This window comes from Onychostoma macrolepis, chromosome 22 (assembly GCF_012432095.1).
Source record: "Onychostoma macrolepis isolate SWU-2019 chromosome 22, ASM1243209v1, whole genome shotgun sequence".
NCBI lineage: Eukaryota > Metazoa > Chordata > Actinopteri > Cypriniformes > Cyprinidae > Onychostoma > Onychostoma macrolepis.
In genome coordinates, this window is record NC_081176.1 from 66,777 (window position 1) to 83,594 (window position 16,818).

Sequence of the window (16,818 nt, forward strand, 5' to 3'; positions counted from 1 at the left end):
AGTTATTTTCCTAATTACAATTGTTCATTATAAAATATTCTTTAACATGCTATTTATTTGGCTTAATGCTCTAAATCTACATTACATATACCAAACAAAATAAAAAATCTGGAATGCAGTTACATGTTATATGTTGGACAGATAAAACTAACTATTTCTGTCAAGGCCACTATCATCAAACATAGACAATTTAATGTAACAACATAATTCAGGATAAAGTCTGACTCAATGAGGAATATCAGAAGGCCAAGTCCTGACTGCTGAATGATTCTGAATGGACCTTATATAAGGAAGTAGTGATAGGCATTGTATTCCTATAGGTAGACTTGAATCAGCTGATGCTTAAATTATTAACCTCAGAGACCTCAAGACACTCATCAAGATAATAGAGCAGCACTTTTAAATGTATAACTCATTGCCATTAATGAAATACACCTATTATCTATTTACATATTTTAAGTTTTATTCAAGCATGCTAGTTTGTTTTATGTAGGAATCAATTAAATATACTGTGTATATATTAAAATTTTGTTCATGTAAAAATAATTGGTATGAATTTAATTTTTGTATTTAACAAATAAATTACATGCATCTAATTCTGTTATTTGTTTTATTTCTCTTGTAGGCTAAATGATTGTGGCTTAACAGACAAAAGCTGTTCAGCTCTGGCTACAGTTCTTGGATCAGATTCCAGTCTCAAAGAGCTGAACATGAGCAATAATAATCTGCAGGATTCAGGAGTGAAGCTGCTCTGCACTGGAATGGAAAATATGAAGTGTCATTTGGAGATACTGAGGTAAGTTTTGTGACCATAGACAAAAATTGAGCTCAACAAAACCATAAGGTGAAAACCAGACTTAGATATTGAACAAGTCTGTATGTTCAGAATCAGAATCAGAAAGAGCTGTATTGCCAAGTGTGTTTAAACACACAAGGAATTTGTCTTGGTCTTCCAGTACAGAAGTACAAACATAGTGCAGACAACATATAATTAAGGTAATAAAAACAATAATAATGAAGAAAATAGACAAATTATAAATAACAACAGTAATAAAAATAAATATACAGAAAATAAAAAATCTCCATAGACAGAACTGTGAATGTGCATATGTCCTATGTATGGATGAAGGTTTGATGAGTTATTTATAGATGTACAGTACTGGGGTGTGTTATGTGTTGTTCAGGTGGTATATGGTCTGGGGGAAAAAACTGTTCTTGTGTCTGGCTGTTTTGGTGCTTAGTGATCTGTAGCGCCGGCCAGAGAGCAACAGTTCAAAGAGAGAGTGAGCTGGGTGTGAGGTGTCCAGAGTGACTTTCTTAGCCCTTTTCCTCACTCTGGAGATATAACGATCTTGGATGTTGGGTAGAGGGGCACCGATAATCCTCTCAGCAGTCCTGACTGTCCGTTGTATTCTTCTGATGTCTGTTCTGGTAGCTGAACCAAACAGTTATAGATGAACACAGGACGGACTCGATGATGGCAGAGTAGAACTGTTTCAGCAGCTCCTGTGGCAGGTTGAACCTCCTTAGCTGGCGGAGGAAATACAGCCTCTGCTGGGCCTTTTTCACAATAGTCAATGTGAATGTCCCACTTCAGGTCCTGGGAGATGGTGGTGCCCAGGAACCTGAATGACTCTACTGCAGCCACAGTGCTGCCCATGATGGTGAGTGGGGGGAGTGCAGGGGGCTCCTCTTGAAGTCTACTATCATCTCCACTGTTTTGAAAGATGATAGTGATAAAGATATAGTTCTTAAAATCGTTCTCAATATTAAAGAACAGCAGAGTCCACACCACAGCTATAATGATAAAGGCACAGAGAAACTATATCGTTTTGTAACCCCCTAGAGTTTTACACTTGTTATGTGCTTGATGTTAAAACGGGATGATACCATAACATTTATGTGAGACCGCTGTTACTGGGTGTGGTGCGGATCAAAGATGGTACTGAGAAATAGTATTGCGAAAAGATCTTTACTGGACGCTTTGTAAACAGATAATATGTAAAAAAGGAAAATAAATTATGATGTTTAACACAGGAGAAAAAAAACAGGAGTGTCACCCAAATTAACCCTCTGGGGTCTGAGGGTGTTTTGGGGCCCCGGAGAAGTTTTGACATGCCCTGACGTTTGTGCTTTTTTCAGTTGCTTATAAACATTTTAATGGCTAAAGTCTAAAAACACTGTATTCAGCACAAACTGGGCTACAATAATATGTCAGCAGCTTGTACGTATGTGATTGTGTTTTTGAGAAAACAACGTTTATGCGTGGTTACAAAAAAACTACAATTTTAAAGTAACTGAAATAAGGCCATAAAACACATACAGAACATTTTTTCACAAGACTTTTGAGAACTGGATCTTGTAGCCTAGAATATTTGCTTCAAAATGATCTGAAAATAATCTAACTCACTCATTCAGAGAAAACAATATATTGATTTAAATTTTCTAAGTCACTTTTTGAGTGGAAAGGCTCTATGCGAGAGGGCGTGACACACACCTGAGAAGACAAAGGCGTGCATAATGAGCTCCATAATGAGCCATTCAGTCAGGTGTGTGACTGAGAGAGAAGAGTTACAAGAAAGAATGTGAGGAAAAAAGAAATGTGTATACGTATAACTATCCCATAAAATAACTTGAGATTCACTTGCGAGTGCAGTTAAACAGTTTATTAGGAACAAACAAACAAATAAACAACAGAAGAGTCAAGACATTGTGGGTGCAATATCCAAAATATCCAAATCAGTGGCAGGAAACTGGAACCCAGGAAAACAGGAGCCAGCAGAAACTGCATGAGAAAACACAAAACAGACGTGAGCAACAGAATAAACGGACAAAGACAAAGCAAACATGGTGACAATACATACAGTACACTACCAGTCAAATTATTTAAATGGTAAGATTTGTAATTTTCTTGTTTTTTTTTTAAGAAGTGTCTTCAGCTCATTTATTTGATCCAAAGTACAGCAAAAACAGTACATTATATTTATTATAATATATAGGCCTACATATTGTTACTATTCAAAATAAATAAAGCTCCCCACAAATTAATAACGTGGGCGTGACCTAATTAGAGATAATGAGACCAGACGGAAAAACTGGACATGTCCTTGGTTTCATACGGATTACTTTATCACAGAATATTTGTTTTCGGTAAGACTTACTTCATTTAACAGTAGACATGTCAAGCTTTCTATAGATATATTTCTCATGTCTCTGTGTGAAGTATTTGCTGAGTTACAGTTCATTTTAGTGACGTGTTTCAAAAAGCAGTTCGCGGAAACAGAGAAGACAAAGAGCGCACACTGTTTGTTTTCTTTATTCTTCAAAAGCACAAAGTTTAGTTATTATTATGAGTGTATACAAATAAAAGTAGACCCCTTACAGATTTGAATGGTGTATTGCTCTTATCTGTACGATCAAAAATGGCAGAGTAATTCAAGCTCATTTCGGCCTTATCAGGAAAATCTGCCTCAAAACGCGTATACGCGTTTGTCGACCCCAGAGGGTTATAGAAATAAACAAAACAGAACAATCCTTATAACTAACCTCTAAACTAACTAACCAAAAGAAATATGAAAATAAAACAGAATTCTTCAGCGTATACGATGCTCAAACTAAACTCCTTTAAACTACAAACAAAAATACAAGGGTGGCGTAAGACTTGGAAATCTAATCTAACAAAGTTCAAACTAACCTAATCAAAAACAAGCGAACAGTATTATCACAACAGTTGACTAGGTATTCCAATCATCACCAAGAGACAGGTTTGATTAAGTAGTTCGATGCGCTAAAATGCATCCTTTACTTTGAACTTGACCCGTAATAGGACTAAAACTCCAACACCGACATCAGCGTTATCTTTTACGAAGGATTCGATACAAGTCAATAGCCAAAGAACAAATATATAAATAGAGCAAAGCATAACTTCATAAGGCAAAATACATTGAGCCTCGGGAGACAATTGGCGTCGACACAAGACTGCTGATCGTGTTGGAAGCACAAGGTACGCTGGCGTGGCGCACGCACACGCAATCAACTCGCGTCCTCAAATGCAGCTGGCACGTCAGCAGATTGGCAGAACATCGTGACGTCAGAATGATGATTGACAGTCAAGTCTGCCAATAAACACCGACCTAGAAGCGGAGCAAAAAGTAACAAAAAAAAAGACAGGAGAGTGAGAAAAAGAAATAATATACACAAACACACGTGGAACATAACACACTGTTCTATACTTAAGTTTCATGCAGTACCGTAGTTTCCCTGTAGGGGTCACTGTATGATCTCGTTAACTGAGACGTAGAGATTAGGAGAAGAAAACTCTTCGCAGCTGGTACGCACGAGTATATTCGTGGGTTTCAAAAGGAATTCATATTGATGTCAATTGAGAAGTTATTTCTACGAGCTCTGACTTTTTTTTTTTTTTTTTTGCCTGATTCCATCCTGTGACATGAACAACTGTGAGCTTATGATAGCGATGGCGAGCCAGACCCTGTGATTCTGTGAAGGACCTACTGCCGATGTCCAACTCGGACCAGTCTGCATCGTGGGATTCTTTTCAATTACAGCTAAGCTGTTACTTCATACTCACACTACCCGGGTAGTAGGATAAAACAAAGTAGTGAGAGTAGCCCCCAGTACTGCACTGTCAGGACAATCTACTGTAGTGGTAGAGTTTGATACACAGACTCCTGTTGCACTCATGGAGCCTGATTTTCCCCCTAGAGAAAAAAAATGTTCGAAACCCCACAGTTACCTGGCATGTAGATAGCGTCAAAATGTTAGCCCCACTCACTAAACAGTCGCATGCTCAAGTTGAACATTCTTTTCTGGATTCAAGTGAGACCAGTTGTGATGATGCTGTTTCAGGTATTTCATATTCTGACCACAGCACTTCCATGCTGCAAAGATACAAAAAGAAATCACTGTCTAAAAGATGTAGCATATTTGCTTTATGAGATGAACATAATTAATCAGGACGGGTTATCAATTATATATCCATCTTCAGGAACTAGCTGTAGTATTAATAGTACAATAAAATGATTAGTTCGTCCGCAGTACGGACCCTTCTATTGACTCTAAGGAAAATTATTTATCTGGCCACGACAAATAATTTCCTTACTGAAACATTGCTTCCGAGCATGTAACAAGACCGGACGTTAAAGTGACTTCGTTCTGAGAGTAGCAGACACAGACAACCAAGTGTGAATACATATGGATGTTTATTAAACTACACTACAGGGAACATGTAACATAGAACTAGACACAGACATACACACATTAAACATAGATGCCAACGCAAGGAAGGCCTGGAGAGAGAGAGAGAGAGAGAGAATGGCAGGATTTTAACATCAGCTAACTAAAACCTGTTATGAACCATTAGATAATCACATCACCTTAATTAAAAGGGGTCGAAGCCTAGAAGCGCATCTAGATAGTTAACAAGCGGTTACTTGCATGGGTTTCGTGGGTGCTGAGTAAAGCATCCTGGTGCATGTATAATGCGTAGATTCCTGATGAATTCCTTTAGGATTGAAAGCTTCGTCATTCCAGTCATGGGTGGATTAGTCCGAAGTGAGTTGACAAAGTTACTGATCTTAAAATCTGCCAGAAGATCGGGCTCCCCCCGGAAGGGGAGCCGTGAGGTTTCCAAGGTGATAAGTGTGTCTCCGGGGCACCGAAAGTTAAGAGGAGCGTTGGCTTTTGGTGCGGGAGAAGTTTTATTATTATAGTTTCCCTGTAACACCCATTTTGGTTAGTTTGACCAATAACAAGGCTCATAGTTTCAGCGGGAAAATGTTCTTTGTCCCACTTGACACCTCGTTTGCATGTTTTACGACTGATCTGGAGACTGGTGTAATTTTCCCCACAGTACAGTAAAAATAGTGTGATGCATTTCATGATCACATAGTGTACATCATTGTGTGAGGAATAAAGAGCAGATCATTTTGATATCAAGAAAGAGACATCTGAAAGGTATTAAACCAGAGATACCTTCATACCTCTAAATATGAGTGTTTAGAGCTTACTAATACGAATAACGAGTGGTAACTAGGCTGATATAATAAGGAAACATACAAACAACACATGCATATACCAGATACATTTATAACTGCTTAATTATGGCCTAAATAGAGAAAATGTCTTTAGGTGTGTGTGTGTGATGTGTATTTGAAATCGTGGAGACAGACTTCTCTGGTCCGGGGGGTCACCCCCCCTTATGTGGAATGTTTTGAAGCTTGATAAGGACACTTAGTCGATCCTTTGCATCCTTTTGATAGTGATAAAGACCATCTGCAATTTAGTACCCATATAAATGTAAACGCTGAGGCCAGGTCAGTAATTTATATGCAAAAGTCAAAAGGCTAAAAGGGTCCCTTAAGCCATAAAGTCCCAACGACCATCAAGGATCATAAGCAGATGTTACAAAGATCAAAAATGAAATCTGATCCAGTAGTGAGGAAAAAGACTCCAAAGTCTGCACTGAATGCACTTACTCCTGATGAATTAAACCCACCTGAGGAGCAACGCATAGTTGTCGAACATATCATTAAAAATGATGCTTCTGCAGTGCAAGCACATTCAAAATGGCTGCGTTCTTTCTCTGGCCGAATTCCAAAACCCCCAGGTGAAGCTGATCACATGGTGTCTTCATGTTGACCTTTTGCTGCAGGACTCTCTCCCTTCAGATGTACTGCGAAGAAGCATCCTTGAAAGTCTCTTACCACCAGCCTCAGATGTGATCAAGCAACTTGGTTCCACTGCCCCTCCACAGGATTATGTGAAACTTCTTGATTCTGCTTATGGGCTGGTGGAGGATGGCGATGAGATATTTGCCAGGTTCCTAAATACTCACCAGGACACCAGTGAAAAAGCTTCTGACTACTTACAGAGACTGCAGACAATCCTTAGCACTGCTGTCAGGCAGAATGGAGTGAAGCAGTCCTCTGCAAATCGCCATTTACTGAAACAGTTCCAGCGCGGCTGCTGGGATCATTCCCTTATACTTACCCTTCAGCTTGAGTCCAAAACAAAGACTCCACCTGACTTTGCTGAGCTGTTATTACTGCTGAGAACTGAAGAGGACAGAAGAGCTGCTAAACTTGACGGGATGCAGCGACACATAGGTAGTTCAAAGCATAAACTTACATGTCACACACAGTTTGCTACTGATGTCTCTGCTTATGGTGACCACGGTGTGCTGCAAGCTTGCCTGTCAGAGACTGAGGCATTGAGAAAGCAAGTAGCTGATCTACAAATGCAGTTAAAGTCCTCAAAGTCTGAAAAGAAAGAAAGACATGAGCCTGCTTTAGTGGAAAGCCCAAAAGTTACTCCATCTAAAGCCGAGGTAAATGCACAGCAAATTACAAATAAACCTCAAAAGCCATGGTTCTGCTTCAGATGTGGGGAAGATGGCCATGTAGCCAGATCATGTGAAGGCTCCATCAACAAAGCTCTAGTAGACAAAAAGTACAAGGAGCTCAAGGCCAAACAGGATGACTGGGCAACGAGGAGAGGAATGCTGCTAAACCGGGTCGGGTTTCAGTAATGGGACATACTGGAGCCCAGTGCAAAATGAAGTGTCCCAATGGATTGAATGAACAAGGAATAAAGAGTCAAGCCCATTCCAGTTCCTCAGCTTATGACAATGAGTTGATTCCTGGTATCATAGGTCCCAGATGCACTGCGGAAATTGTCTTTGAAGGGAACCCTTGTATCTCATGTTTTTGCTATGACTGATCTCGATTACGGACACACCACAGCAGTTAACCCTCTGGGGTCGACAAACGCGTATACGCGTTTTGAGGCAGATTTTCCTGATAAGGCCGAAATGAGCTTGAATTACTCTGCCATTTTTGATCGTACAGATAAGAGCAATACACCATTCGAATCTGTAAAGGGTCTACTTTTATTTGTATACACTCGTAATAACAACTAAACTTTGTGCTTCTGAAGAATAAAGAAAACAAACAGGGTGTGCTCTCTGTCTTCTCCGTCTCCGCGAACTGTTTTTAGAAACGCGTCACTAAAATGAACTGTAACTCAGCAAATACTCAACACAGAGACATGGGAGTTATATCTATAGAAAGCTTGGAGTGTCTACTTTGAAATGAAGCAAGTCTTATCGAAAACAAACATTCTGTGATTAAGTAATCCGTATGAAACCAACACGATGTTCAATCTTTCCCGTCTGACTCTTTATCGCTAATGTGATCCCGCCCCCGCGCGGCTCGCGCTGTTCATATGTAAATAGCCACGTGGTAAGTGCGCGCGTGCAAACGCCCAACAACACAAACAAAGAGGAGGTCCTTCATCGCGGCTACTGTTCGTTTCTGGAAGACGCGCTGAGTAAAGGCAGGATTTCCCTCGAAAGAAGAACACGATTTCACCCAGCAGAGGAGATGAGTAAGTAATGTTTCTTTTTTACATTAGTTAACGTTTTATTGTGACATAAACCTGAACAGATTTACTAACCGTTAACTGGGTTTTCCCCCAAACGACAACATGATGAATGCTACGCGTCTAAGAATGTTTAGACCATGTTTATTATTAATACTCTGTTCACAAATAGATTTTAATAGCGTGCTAAACAATAATAATTAGTTTCTCAGATATAAAATATCATTTTTTTATAGTACAAAGTACATCCTTTTATTGTACAAAGCATGCTTGAGTCTGTGGCTACAGAATCATATCATAGGCTACTATAAAATCATACATACTAGACTATATGACTACAAAATCATAGTTGGGTTTTTCCCAAACTATAATTCCTGACTACAATGTTTGAAATCATGTAAAACATTTTGAATATGATAGGCAATTCATTGTATTTAAATTTCTTACAGCGCTATGATGTTTTCATGCTCTATATAAAACAATAAAAGTAATATGAGTGTACACTGCAACATGATGAATGCTACGAGTCTAAGTATGTTTAGTACATGTTTATTATTACTAGCCTACTCTGTTCAGAAATAGATTTTAATAACGTGCTAAACAATAATAATTAGTTTCTCAGATATAAGATTTCTTTCTCTTTTTTATGATAGTGATATATATGATATTTATGATATATATACAGATGTTCCTGATATTAACATGCTCACAAATGTTTTTTTGTTTGTATTTTATTGAATCAGATACCAGCACCAGATGAATCCTGATGTCTCTTCAAACTGTTTTCCTCTGAGAGCGCTGTACCAACATCAGATGTTCAACTACACTGATATTCTATGTCAAAACAAGCTCCTTCTCTACTGATTATGATTTTTCTTCTTGAATCCATGGAAAGAAGTAGAAACACTTAAATAACACACGTAAATATCAGGTATGATTTACTTGTTTCACTTGTTGAACAGAATCTGTTGCAGGAATGACTCAAAGTCTGTTCACATCTCTGTGGTTAGATCAGTGTGCACAATAATGTGTCTTTGACCTTCATTATGTATGTTTTGATTATACTGTGTTGTAAATAAAATACAAATAATTAAAAAAAAAACTTTTTTTCAATCTCCTCACATTCTCTCTTACCTGCCTCAAAGTCACAGTCACACTGATGGGCCATTAGGGGCCCATAGGGGAGGGCCCTTTGTCTCTCAGGTGAAAATCAATTAATATTCATGGCCATTGCCACTCCCTCGCATATAGATCCTCGATCACAAAACATGTCTTGAAAATTTTAAATCAATATATTGTTTTCTGTGAATGAGTAAGCAGAATGATTTTCACATAATTTTGAAGTAAATAGGCTACAAGACTGATTACTCAAAAGTCTTGGTCAGGACTATTTAGTATGGGTTTTAAGGCCTTATTTCAGCTACATTTTTTTCCCCAAAACTTACAAACCACGCATAATATTTTTTTTCTAAAAAATGCAAACATGTACATCCATCTTGGTCACATATTATTGTAGCACAGTTTGTGCTGAATACAAAAAAAATTACATGTTGGTCAATAGTATGTTTTAAGTTGCTGAAATAAGCACAAATATCAGGGCATGTCAAAACATCTCAAGGGCCCCAAAATGACCTCGGACCCCAGAGGGTTAAGCACAGAATTCGCGTCTCTGACCCAACACCTTTTAAACAAAGAGCAAGGCCCATCCATCCTTCTGACTATGAGGCTGTTAGACTTCATCTTCAGGAACTCAAGGACGCAAACGTCAACCACAAGTCTGAAAGTCCATTTGCTTCACCTATAGTTGTCGTGAAAAAGGAAAATGGTTCCATTAGACTCTGCATAGACTATAGAAAGTTGAACAATCAAACGATAAAGGATGCCTACGCACTTCCAAACATTGAAGAGACATTTTCTGCCTTAACAGGGTCAAAGTGGTTCTCTGTTATGGACTTGAAGTCAGGGTACTATCAAGTCGAGGTTGAAGAGGACGACAAACATAAGACAGCATTTGTTACACCTATGGGATTATGGGAACTTAACAGGATGCCTCAGGGGGTGGCAAACGCCCCTAGCACCTTTCGGCGTGTTATGGAAAAGTGTATGGGCAGCCTACATCTGAAAGAAGTCCTTGTATTTCTTGATGATTTAATCGTTTTTTTCAAGCAGTCTAGAGGAACACCTCATGAAAGTCTTGAACAAACTAAAAGAATTTGGTCTAAAGCTGTCCCCAGACAAGTGTCGGTTGTTCATGAAGTCTGTAAAGTACCTTAGACACATTGTTTCCGAAAACGGTGTAGAGACTGACCCCAATAAAATCTCAGCTCTTACCACCTGGCCAAAACCCACTAATATCAGTGAGCTAAAATCCTTCTTAGGATTTACTGGCTATTATCAAAGGTTTGTCAGGGACTACTCAAAAATCGCGAAGCCCTTAAATGCACTGACAGCTGGTTACTGTCCACCCCGTAAGAAAAAGGGGTCCAGACTTCCTCCTAACACTGACTTTAAGAAGCCTTTTGGCAGTAGATGGACACCTGAGTGTGATTTGTTTCTTTTCAGACATTATTTGAGAAACTCACTACCGCACCAGTGTTGGGGTTTGCAAACCCAAAGTTGCCGTATATTCTTCACACAGATGCCAGCCTACATGGCCTGGGCGCTGCTTTATATCAAGAGCAAGAAGGCCACCTGAGAGTTATCGCATTTGCCAGCAGAGGGTTATCAAATTGTGAGAGACATTACCCCACCCACAAGCTGGAATTTGTAGCCTTGAAGTGGGCGATAACTGACACATTCTATGACTACCTGAACGGAGCAGAGTTCGTTGTCATGACAGACAATAACCCACTAACATATATATTAACATCTGCCAAGCTTCACGCTGCGGGACACCGTTGGCTTGCGTCCTTATCACATTTCAATTTTAGCCTTCAGTACCGAGCCGGAAAGAAAAATCAAGATGCCGATGATCTGTCCCGGCGACCACACCCTCAGCCCGACATCGATTTCAGTTCTAAAACTGAGGACGATCGTATTTATCAATTCATTTCTAAGTTCATGAAAAAAGAAAATGCAAATTCATTCCCAAATGAGGCTGTGAAAGCCATTTGCCAGAAACATCAATTGCATGAGCTTGTGGCAGAAGAAGAGCAAGATTATTTACCTGCTATTTTGCAATGTTTGGTCATGAATACTGATGCCATTCCAGCAGAGTTATTGCTGGCAGATTTACTCCCTGGGTCAAGCACTCTCCCCAGAATGTCACAGCAGGAGTGGATTGCCGAACAGTCAAGGGACTACATGACTCAGTAGGTCATATGAGTGGAGAACGCACTTTAGATCTAGTGCGCATTCGCTTTTATTGGCCGAGGATGTCCCTAGATGTTGAACGCAAAGTCAGCACTTGCAAGAGATGCATCAGAAGGAAGGCCAAGGCCGAAAGAGCATTCCCCTTGGTTAATATAGAAACCAGCAGGCCACTGGAACTAGTCTGTATGGACTACCTCTCTCTAGAACCAGATGGCCGTGGTACGAAGAACATCCTAGTTATCACGGACCATTTTACTAAATATGCTGTGGCTGTCCCTACAGCCGATCAGAGAGCAAAAACAAAGCTAAAGCTCTGTGGAACAACTTCTTTGTGCACTACAGGATTCCAGAACGCTTGCACAGTGACCAAGGTCGTAACTTTGAGTCTGCTGTCATTAACCCTCTGGGGTCGACAACGTATCGCTGCTTTTGAGGCAGATTTTCCTGATAAGGCCGAAATGAGCTTGAATTACTCTGCCATTTTTGATCGTACAGATAAGAGCAATACACAATTCGAATCTGTAAGGGGTCTACTTTTATTTGTATACACTCATAATAACAACTAAACTTTGTGCTTTTGAAGAATAAAGAAAACAAACAGGGTGCACTCTCTGTCTTCTCCGTCTCCGCGAACTGCTTTTTGAAACACGTCACTAAAATGAACTGTAACTCAGCAAATATTTCACACAGAGACATGAGAAATATATCTATAGAAAGCTTGGCATGTATACTCTCAAATTAAGTAAGTCTTACCGAAAACAAATATTCTGTGATAAAGTAGTCCGTATGAAACCAAGGACATGTCCAGTTTTTCCGTCTAGTCTCATTATCTCTAATTAGGTCACGCCCACGTGCTGCTTGCGCTATTGTTATTACAAACCTCCACGCGAGCCACACGACATGTAAACGCCCACACAACCATAAACAAAGCAGCAACGCTTTCATCTCGGATACTTTTCAGTTTTGGAAGAACACGCTGTGAGGAATAAGCCTTGTATTTACCACAGAAACGCGCTGAGAGGAACAAGCCTTGTATTTACCCCCAGAAGACGCGGTGAGAGGAAAAAGCTTTGTTTACCTCACAAACCGAACGCGAGCGCAGCTGGAGCCGGCGGAGGAGGAGATATTTTATAAGGAGTAAGTAATGTTTCTTATTGGCATTCGATAATGTGTTGTTGTGACAAAGTTGAATGCATTTACTAGTCAAACTTTTCCCAAACTATAACTCCAGAATAAAATGTGTGAAATCGAGTGCAACATTTTGAAATATGATAGGCAACCTTTCATTGCATTTAAATGTTGCACGACATGAGGATGTTCTATAAACAATGATATAAAAGTAATGTCTAAGAAAGTTTAGACCAATCTATACTGTGAAATAGCCTACTCAGTTTGCAAATACCTGCTCAGACATGTTTATAATAAGCTTAACAATAATATAGTTTCTCAGTTATAAAATGTTGTTTTTGCATTGTATGATAATACATGCAATGCATGTGTGCATCTATGTTATAAAATCACGTGGGCAATATTGGTGATTGCTAATGTAATAATATAGTTGCTCCTGATAAGCCTATCAACATGCTCACTAATTTATTTATTAATTTTAGTGGGGGGGGGGGTGCTTTATTTATTTTGAATGGTAACAATATGTAGACCTATATATTATAATAAATATAATGTACTTTTTTTTGCTGTACTTTGGATCAAATAAATGCAGGCTTGGTGAGCTGTTTAAATAATTTGACTGGTAGTGTATGTATTGTCACCATGTTTGCTTTGTCTTTGTCCGTTCATTGTGTTGCTCACGTCTGTTTTGTGTTTTCTCATGCAGTTTTTGCTGTCTCCCGTTTTCCTGGGTTCCAGTTTCCTGCCACTGTTTTGGATATTTTGGATATTGCACCCACAATGTCTTGACTCTTCTGTTGTTTATTTGTTTGTTTGTTCCTAATAAACTGTTTAACTGCACTCGCAAGTGAATCTCAAGTTATTTAATGTGTATACACTTCTTTTTTCCTCACATTCTTTCTTGTAATTCTTCCCTCTCAGCCAGCCACCTGACTGAATAGCTCATTATGCGGGCCTTTGTCTTCTCAGGTGTGAGTCACAGCATTACCCAGAATAGACACTTTCTACTCAAAAAGTGACTTAGAAAATTTAAATCAATTTATCGTTTTCTCTGAATGAGTGAGTTAGATTATTTTCAGATCATTTTGAAGCAAATATTCTAGGCTACAAGATCCAGTTCTCAAAAGTCATGTGAACAAATGTTCTGTATGTGTTTTACGGCCTTATTTCAGTTACTTATAAACGTTGTTTTCTCAAAAACACTGTCACGGACGTACATGCTGCTCACATATTATTGTAGCCCAGTTTGTGCTGAATACAGTGTTTTTAGACTTTAGCCATTAAAATGTTTATAAGCAACTGAAAAAAGCACAGCGTGTTCTTCCAAAACTGAAAAGTATCTGAGATGAACGTGTTGCTGCTTTGTTTACGGTGATGTGGGTGTTTACATGCCGCGTGTCTCGCGTGGAGATTTGTAATATTAAGGGGAGACACTACAGGCAAAAACACAGTTTTTTTTATGCACCTGTCAATTTTGAGATTTTGGGCTTTTTGGTTTTTCATAAAGTGTTTTTTCAGACTAGTAGAACGAAAACATCCAAAAGACACTGTTAAGTGTTTCTTTTATAGCACTTTATCTATTTGGGTCAATAGATTTCAATTACAATACATATTTTTAAAGGCCGTTTTCTCAAAATGAGTTTTTTCTCCTACACTGAGCCATAAATCTCCACTTCAGTAGCACTTAGACACACCAAACTTTACATTTTTATTCCTGTCTATATCCTGAAGGTTTTTACAGAGGGATTTGTTCATATATAATTTGCTTGATTATATACAACATTTTAATCGCCCCAAAATTGTCAAAATATAGTGTTTTCTGTCTGTTCTAAGTATTTTCTGAATTATGGAGTGACAAAATGAGATACCCAAAATTCCCTCTGTAAAAACTTTTGTTTATAATATGTCAAAAAAATTAAACAAGAATTTTGAAACTGACTTCATCCAGTGTTTAGATTTTTGTACTAGAAATGTATGCAAATTAGTGCATATTTCATTAAATAATGCCTCATTTGCATATTTAAACCTAACATTTTAGAAAACTTGTAATACAAAAAATGTTTGCAATTATCAATGTAATCAATCAACTAGGTAAGTAAGGCGATAACTATTAGTTAATTTTTTTACCCTATTCACCTGCAGTGTCTCGCCTTAATAGAGCGAGCAGCGCGTGGGCGTGACCTAATTAGAGATAATGAGACCAGTAGTGCTGGGTGGTATGAAATTTATATCATGGTATTTTTCAAAATTATACCGGTTTCACGGTATATGACGGTATTTTATTTTTTTTTTTTTCATGCATGACCGGGTGTTATCCACATTTTCTACTGATTGAGAGAGGAAAAACTGCAGTAGATTGACTTAGAATGCCCTATTTTACTGTTATGATAAGCAAATATTGTAGAAAAATTCCACACTAAATAGTGATTAAACACGACTCGTTAATACATGTCACTCTCATTTATAATCGTGACATCGTCTGATAAAATCAACATGCATCTAACCTTACACTAAAGAGTGGCTAAGCGGTGGATTTGGCACTTTTTTTGTCTCATGCTGCGCACTGCCTGCGTCTGAGTAACAAACTAAAAAATAAACAAAAAAAATAAATCCAAAATATCCAAAACCGTGGCAGGAAACTGGATCCCAGGAAAACAGGAGACAGCAGAAACTGCATGAGAAAACACAAAACAGACGTGAGCAACACAATGAACGGACAAAGACAAAGCAAACATGGTGACAATACATACACTACCAGTCAAATTATTTAAACAGTAAGATTTGAAATGAATGTCTTCAGCTCATTTATTTGATACAAAGTACAGCAAAAACAGTACATTATATTTATTATAATATATAGGCCTACATATTGTTACTATTCAAAATAAATAAAGCACCCCCCCCCCCCCCTCCACACACACACACACTCAAATTAATAAATAAATTAGTGAGCATGTTGATAGTCTTATCAGGCGCAACTATATTATTACATTAGCAATCACCAATATTGCCCACGTGATTTTATAACATAGATGCACACATGTACTATCATACAATACAAAAACAACATTTTATAACTGAGAAACTAAATTATTATTGTTAAGCTTATTATAAACATGTTTGAGCAGGTATTTGCAAACAGAGTAGGCTACTTCACAGTAAAGATTGGTCTAAACTTTCTTAGACATTACTTTTATATCATTGTTTATAGAACATCCTCATGTCGTGCAACATTTAAATGCAATGAAAGGTTGCCTATCATATTTCAAAATGTTGCACTCGATTTCACACATTTTATTCTGGAGTTATAGTTTGGGAAAAGTTCACCAGTAAATGCGTTCAACTTTGTCACAACAACACATTATCGAATGCCAATAAGAAACATTACTTACTCTGTATAAAGTATCTCGTCCTCCGTGGCTCCAGCTGCGCTCGCGTTCTGTTTGTGCGGTAAACAAAGCTTTTTCCTCTCAGCTCGTCTTCTGGCTGTAAATACAACTTTTTCCTCTCAGCGCGTTTCTGAGGTAAATATAACTCTTTTTCCTCTCAGCGCGTTTCAGAGGTAAATATAACTCTTTTTTCCTCTCAGTGTGTTCTTCCAAAACTGAAAAGTATCTGAGATGAACGCTTTGCTGCTTTGTTTACGGTGGTGTGGGCATTTACATGCCGAGTGGCTCGCGTGGAGGTTTGTAATAACAATAGTGCGAGCAGCGCGTGGGCGTGACCTAATTAGAGATAATGAGACCAGACGGGAAAACTGGACATGTCCTTGGTTTCATACGGATTAATTTATCACAGAATATTTGTTTTCGGTAAGATTTTCAGATTTAACAGTAGACATGTCAAGCTTTCTATAGATATATTTCTCATGTCTCTGTGTGAAGTATTTTCTGAGTTACAGTTCATTTTAGTGACGTGTTTCAAAAAGCAGTTCACGGAGACAGAGAAGACCGAGAGCACACCCTGTTTGTTTTCTTTATT

At 38.4% G+C, this 16,818-nt stretch overlaps 1 protein-coding gene across 1 annotated transcript in view; it reads left to right on the forward strand.

Moving 5' to 3' along the window:
• The window catches only part of LOC131530092 (NACHT, LRR and PYD domains-containing protein 12-like), a 51,340-nt gene that overhangs the window by 14,009 nt on the left and 20,513 nt on the right, over positions 1–16,818 (forward strand). Inside the window, exon 8 of the mRNA XM_058760215.1 lies at positions 626–796. Coding sequence (XP_058616198.1) covers positions 626–796 — 171 coding nt within the window. The remainder of the gene's footprint in view (positions 1–625; positions 797–16,818) is intronic.